The sequence below is a fragment of the Vigna umbellata genome, chromosome 8 (assembly GCF_029865625.1).
Source record: "Vigna umbellata cultivar VRB3 chromosome 8, Vumbellata_1.0, whole genome shotgun sequence".
Classification (NCBI taxonomy): domain Eukaryota; kingdom Viridiplantae; phylum Streptophyta; class Magnoliopsida; order Fabales; family Fabaceae; genus Vigna; species Vigna umbellata.
The window spans coordinates 40,631,327-40,638,522 of NC_142172.1; the positions used below are offsets into that span (position 1 = coordinate 40,631,327).

General features: G+C 26.8%; 1 protein-coding gene across 1 annotated transcript; it reads right to left on the reverse strand.

Moving 5' to 3' along the window:
* Positions 1 to 4,454: 4,454 nt before the first annotated feature.
* On the reverse strand, positions 4,455 to 4,964 carry LOC148194695 (ethylene-responsive transcription factor ERF110-like). The gene has a single exon (XM_088097516.1). It carries the CDS (start codon positions 4,921 to 4,923, stop codon positions 4,468 to 4,470), a length of 456 nt encoding a protein of 151 aa, XP_087953642.1. The 5' UTR covers positions 4,924 to 4,964; the 3' UTR covers positions 4,455 to 4,467.
* Between the last annotated feature and the right edge of the window lie 2,232 nt (positions 4,965 to 7,196).

Below are 7,196 nucleotides of genomic sequence, written 5' to 3' on the forward strand. Positions count from 1 at the left end.
CATTTTATTGGCATGCCACACACTTTCACCAATCTAAATACTAATTATGAAATACGAACAGTAAAGAATCAAAATTAGAAGCTTTTTGGAAGGATGCATTTATGAGCAGGTGGTGGGAGCTGACAGAAGCATTAAAATTGAGAGACGCAGAAGAAGTTAAGGCAGAAGAGAATGGAAGAGGAAGAAGAGAGAACAGCCACATTCTATGTCTACCATCCATGCTATTTTCTTCAACAAGCACTCAGGGCATTTTTCAAGTGTCTAGGTATTGAGAGAACCTCATCGCCACAAACTCATGCTGCTGCAGATCCTACTATAAACTCTTCAACAAACACTCAAACATCTCTAGATGCTGCAGATCCATCATCTGTAAGAGATATTGTATGCCTCTCTCTCTTTCTCTCTGTTGTTTTTTTTATCACCAAAGCAAACATATACTAGATAAGCCACAATTTCATGTCCTCTAGTATTCTTTTGTATAGACCACAGAAGTAGATTGTTGAGAAAAAAAGCAAAACTTTTTAATTTTATAAGGTGAATGTTCAACATATATGTTGTTTGTGACCATATAGACAAACCCCGTTTGATTTTTTTGCAGCAGTGACCAAAATCTCGAAATATGTTATGCAGAATGTAGGTTTATTTGCAAGGCGTGATGGTAGTCGAAGGTCTCCAATCACCCATGGACCCGGCCCTCAGCATAACTAATATATGCCATGGCTTTGCACTCGGTTGTTTTGTTCCAGTTCAAAATGTTATGCTATCAAATCTCAAACCCCATTTAACTTTTTTCTTTTCTAGATATCAAAATCTTTGCATTTTAACTATAGTAATCGGGTTAATTATCAAGGAGTTACTTTTTTCTGCAGGAAGTTTTAAGGGTAACTCTAGTACCAGCCCTTCTGCATCCTTCTCGGTGTTTATCTAAACAGAAGCAAGTCATCATAGATTTGCTTTCACTACCTATTTATTGATCTTGCATCTACTTTACCATTTTTATGTAGAGTTGTATTTATGTGTGTGGGAATTAAATGATGTTCAGATATACAGAAGGGTCTTACCTGGAACTTCGTATCAGTATTTATTTGCTGCCTTGTGCATTTTCTTATTTTCTATGTCAACTTTAATATATGTATATATATATATATATATATATATATATATATATATATATATATTATAAATTGTGTCACATTATTCTTCCGACAAAGAGAAGGGCCTAAACAGAAGACGATGCATTCAATAATGGCTGACGTTTCAGTACGTGGTGCGTCAAACAAGGAGCTGGACCATGATCCATCGTATGGTACATATCCATCGTATGGTACATATTATGTTTTTTTATAAGTATTATCATTAAAATCGAAGGAACATGGTAACATCTCATAATTAATAATTGATAAAAAAATAAAATTGTGTATGTTGTGAGTGAAGCTTTTGATACAGATGCCATTTAGATTTTTATTACGTCATGTATTTTGGTGACAAACCTTTTTTTATTTAAAGCCTTGGTTTTTTAGCTTAACAGCAATTTGGTTCACTCTTCCAATATTTTGGCGTATAAATTTATAAAAAAACAACACTAAATTACTTCATTTTAAAAGGTTATAGAAGAAGAATAAGAGGAGCTCTTCAGTGTACGCCCAGTTTTTTATTAATTAATTATTTAATTCCATAAAACAGAGTATTTTAATTTTAATCTTTATCATTTTTTTTAATTTTAGTATCCATTGTTAATTTTTCTAGTTTAACTTTATGGTGATAAAAAATATTGAAGTTAAAAAATAATAGTTATAGGGACAAAAAAAAATATATTTATAGAGATTAAAAATAATAGAATAATATATTTACAATTACTAATATAAAAAAACAACGTTTACAAAAAGATATTGAAGCATATAATTAATATCGATTGATAAATAAATATAGTCCACATGAAAAAAAAAATCATTCATATCAATCATTATCCATAACATTTTTTTTATCAATTTCGACAATTTACCTTAAAAGGCCACTTTCATACTGCTTAAACTTTCTTTTCCATATTAATTTTGGTCATGTATTTGTGGTTAGCATTAATCACCTTTATTTTATTAGAAAAGTTTTTAAGGCTAACTCAAAACTATAATATATATGTGGAGTGCAACCTTCACTTTATAAATCGGTTTTGTGTGGGGTTGAGTTAGATTTAAAATCACTTTCTAATATGATATTAGAGTCATAGTTGAAGTCTTTCCTAGCAGGATCTATATAGACATTTTGTTCCACCCGTTGTCGGGTCACTGTCGGACCACCCATTAATTCTACTTTCATGTTTGAGATGTATATATCTCAGCATGAAGGGGGTGTGTTGGAAGTTCCACATCGACTAGAGACTATATAATGTTAAATTATAATATGTAAGTGGAGTGCAAACCTCATCGTACAAGCTAGTTTTGTGAGTTGAGTTAGGCTTAAAACCACTTTCTAATATGGTATCAGAGTCATAGTTGGAGTTGGAGCCTATTTCTTGTTTTTTGGGCATTTCTATTTCACCTGTTGTCGGGATCGACTAGAAATAAGGCCAAATTATAATATATAAATGGGATGCAAACCTCACTTTACAAGCTGGTTTTGTAGGGATGAGTTAGGCTTAAAAGTCCACTTTCTAATCATTTTTAATATTAGCATAATTTATCCATTCTTTTCACCCTATTTAACTATAACAATTCTAATAACGGCTTAAGAGTTACAATAGTATTTGTTTTTCTTCTTTTCTACTTAAAATTCGCATTATAATTCTCAATTTTTTAAAGAGTGTGTTATTTTTTAATATAAGTTTGAGAGAAAATGAGTGAGTAAATTTGAAAATAAATTTTTTATATTTCTTTTAAATGATTTAGAGGTGAAAGTGGATAGATCAGAGCAGAATTTATAAAAGATTTAATGAATGTTATAAAATAATAAAATATTTTAATAGATTAAAATGTAAAATTACTTTTTTATCCTTATTATTATTATTAAAATAAATATTAAATATTATTGATAAATTTTAACTATAAATTTATTATAAGATAAAATTATAAGAAAACGAATTTGAACATGATAGACATACACACCAAAAATATTATGTACATTAAAATATAGGACCATGATAGGTTAATAACTTCTTATAACAATTTTTTGACAATAGATTATGTGTCATTGTTTTATTGGTCTGTATATTTGAAATTGACTAATCATGAACTACCATATAAACGATTGTAAAATAATTGTCAAAAAATATTGTTAAAAAAATATTTTCCTAAAATATACCAATTGCATCATAAAGTTTTCAAAAAAATATGAGAGTACTTTTGTAAGAATATAAAAAACAAATAGTAAATCCATTCTCATCTTCTCTCCCATAAAGGACTCTTCTTTTCCAATATCTCTTAGATTCATTAAAATAAACATAAAAATTAATCTTCTTTCCATATTCTCAAATAATAAATTTATAGAAGTAAAGACAACATAAATCCTTAAATTATTATCCATTAGCTACCAATTTTTTTAAATGTTATTTTTTGTCAAAATGTCCAAAAATATATTATTTTTGTTTATTTTTATTGTGTACAAAATTATCGTTTTATGGTCAACCATTTCAAAAATTACGTTTTTAATTTAATCCTGCAAATATGACATGACGTGATATGCAATGAGTCATCAATATTACTCATAATAGAGAAGCCTCACAGTAACCTTAAACAATAAAAACAATTTAATTTGAATCAAAGTAAAAAAATATTAAAAGCAAAAGAGTATTTTAAATTCTAAAAAGATAACAAGGTTTAATTACCCGTTAATTTCTAAAGTCATACAAATTGGCTTTCTCCTTTTTGCCAACCATTTTCTTTTTTAATAGATTTTAGTGACGTGTGTTTACTTTTTTATAATAAAAATAATAAATTATTATTATTATAATTATAAAAAAATAAAAAATATATCCTTTATAATTTTATTTGTATTAAATATTTATTTTAGTTTAAAAAAGTGGTTAAATTAAAAAGAACATTTAGATTGAAAAAATAAAGTTACATAAAAGGTAAAAATGGTAAACGATAAAATAAAAATAAAATGTGTAAATCAAAATAGAAAATCACTTTTATAACATTTTCATTTTGCCATTTTAAATTTTTAGTCTCTACCATTTGAATTTAACACGGATTATATAAATTAAAATTTTATTTCCAACAGAATTCCATCATATTATTTCATGTGTAATTTGGAAATGTAAGTCAGTATTTACTTTTTTTCTTCCATTACTTCAATATTCATCGACCAGAAAAAGTCAATGCCCAATTTAGAAAAATAAAACAATTTCATGTACATGAATAAATAGCGGTTCGCTGCAGGTGGATTGAATACGTAGAATTTTCCGTGTAGAAGCCATAGAGTAATAACAAATGCTGATTATAACCTTTTCTCAGGTCTCATTGGAATAAAAAACTAAAAAGAACAGTTACCAGAGTTAGAAAAGCTTTGCAAAATGGAAGCAATAACCAGAGATTCATCATCGCCATCGAAAGCAGAGTTCATCTCCGGACAAACTCCAACACTTTGATGCAGCTCCGGGGTAGGTGGCGGCGGCGGAGGAGGCAATGAGATAGGAGGTGGCGGAAGAGACAGAAAAGGGTAATGAAAATTGGTTCGAGCATTGATACCAGAAATGTTGATAGATGAAAGATCATAGGCAATAGCAGCCTCTTCAGCAGTGTCAAATGTGCCTAGCCAGTGTCTCTCTTTGGTGTAAGGGTTCCTAATCTCAGCAGCATATCTTCCCCATGGCCTTCTTCTCACGCCCAGATACATTGTAGATCGCCTAGAGTTTCTCCTAATGGGGTTTTTGTAAATCAGTGAAGGAACATCTTCCATTGGCTTGGTCGTGGAAGCTGTTTCAGACATAGAAAAGATGCAGTTGATTTTTTCTACATAACTGGTAGTAATTAAGGTATATATAAATAGAATGATTGAGAAGGTTATAGTTTAATTGGTGAAATTTATGTGGAAAATGGAACAATGAATGATGGTAGAAGAAAGAATATTATGTGTTAATATGATATAATAATGGAGTGGGGCAGGTAAGCTATCATGAAATATATATAATATAGAATTAACTGCTAATTTCTTTCTCTCATAATTCTCCTTCATTTCCCTGATTTCCTCGCATATGACATTATCAGAGTCAGCATGATGCGTAAATCACTGCAACTGCTGATTTATTGTCAGCTTTTGTCAATTAATCTCTCTATTTGTTCTTGCTAGAGTGATTATTGAAGAATTAGTTTATACAAATTTAATTAGTTGTTTTTTTTAAGAAAATCTGGTTGATTAAAACTGTCCATCTTGTTGCCGATATATACAATAAAAAATAGGATCTTTTTGTCATGCCTGCATGATTTTGTGGTTTGTGTTTGTGGAAAGTTGAACTTGTGGTTTATGTTTGAAAAGTGGATCATGATGACTTCTTTGGCAGGCAGAAAACATAATGTATTTTGTACCTTCATAATGGAAAATGGAGTTGTTATTATATATTTTTAATAGTTTATGTTTTATTTAAAATTGATTGAGTTTGTATCAAGATTTTCATGATTAATGGTTCAATATTGCTGCTGGTTGTAGTTTTACTCATTATTTGTTAACTATCCTATAATTGCTCACTAACTACTTATTAATATATCCAAAGCCTTCTATGTTTTCTTAGACAATAATGCAAAGGGATATATAATTTTATAGTTCATTATTTGTTTTGTTGATCTAAACGGAGTTGGATTTGTTTATCAATGAGCCATTCGTGCACATAAAAGTTAAATTTTATTTTGTTTAATATTAACCACGCGTGATGATCTTACGATTAAGATATCAAAGTTGGAAAATTAGACGCCTATAATTGCTAAACACTGTCTTCAAGAAAATGAAAATAAAAATAAAAATTAGCAAGCTTTTGATGCAAACTATTGTAAGAATTTGCTCTTTAAAATTAAATATATTTTTAGTTTTTCAATTTTAAGTAAAAATTTAAATTAATTTTTCTTTAAAATTTTGATTTAATTTATTTTTTCAACTTCAAAAATTCATAAATTTAATTATTTTAATCAAATTTTTTAACATTAAAACGGAAATGTGTGAATATAAACAACTCATTTTTATTAAAAGTTAATAGACAAAAACAAAGAGAAATCATATTTACCTCATAAATTTATTTGGAATGAATGAATTTATTTCATAGAACCAATTTCTATCGTTTTTCGTTTACAGATATTATATATGATGATTTGTTTTATAGAGACGTAATTTAATAAAGAATAGATAATTTCAACATCTTAATTTTGTTATGAGGACTATCACGTGTTCTAAAAAATATAAAAAAATATACAACACTAATAACACATCTTTAATCTAAAATGTTATTTAATATAATAGGTTTATGAATCTTCGTTTTTATACATTGTTTATGGATGGTAGAACATATATTTCTTTTCTCAAACTAGACCACTTAACTGTGTAAGTACAATTTCCTTTTATGAAAAACTAAATTATCGTCATGTTTTTTCTAATTTGACAGGTTATTTACTACGGAAATTTTACTTTTTTGAGGAACAAAATCTTAACGTGTTTTTCTATTTTTATACATTTATATATTTATTTATAATAAGTTGTTTTATTAAAAATTTATAAATTTCTATAAACTCATGTTAATATAAATTTAAAAAACATATTTACTTTAATATTTATAAATTAATCAACAATAAAAAATTGAACATGATTAGAATAAATAAGATGATTAAATATATTGTAAATATGATAATAGGAAAATTATCATAATAAAATATAGTAATTATGATTGTTTTTCTAAAATTATTTTTGATAAATATATATTTATTCGGTTAAAATAATTTAGTTAATAATGTTTTTGAGTTTAATAAGTTAGAAAAATAAAATAATGATACGATTGTAGGTGGAAATATTTGAAAATAAATTTAATGTAAAGTTAAAAATCAATAATATGAATTTAGAAAAATATATATTTATTCATAAAAAATATTATTTTAATAAAGTATTAAAAAAGTATAGATTTTTTTAATAAATTTTTATTTAGAAAAAATATATAAATTTAAAATATATCAAAATATAAAAATTTTCAATAGAATTTTATAAAAATTTAATATACAAAAGGT

Coding starts and splice junctions, on each gene's coding strand:
- LOC148194695 (XM_088097516.1), bottom strand. CDS start 4,923: ATGTCTGAAACAGCTTCCACGACCAAGCCAATGGAAGATGTTCCTTCA.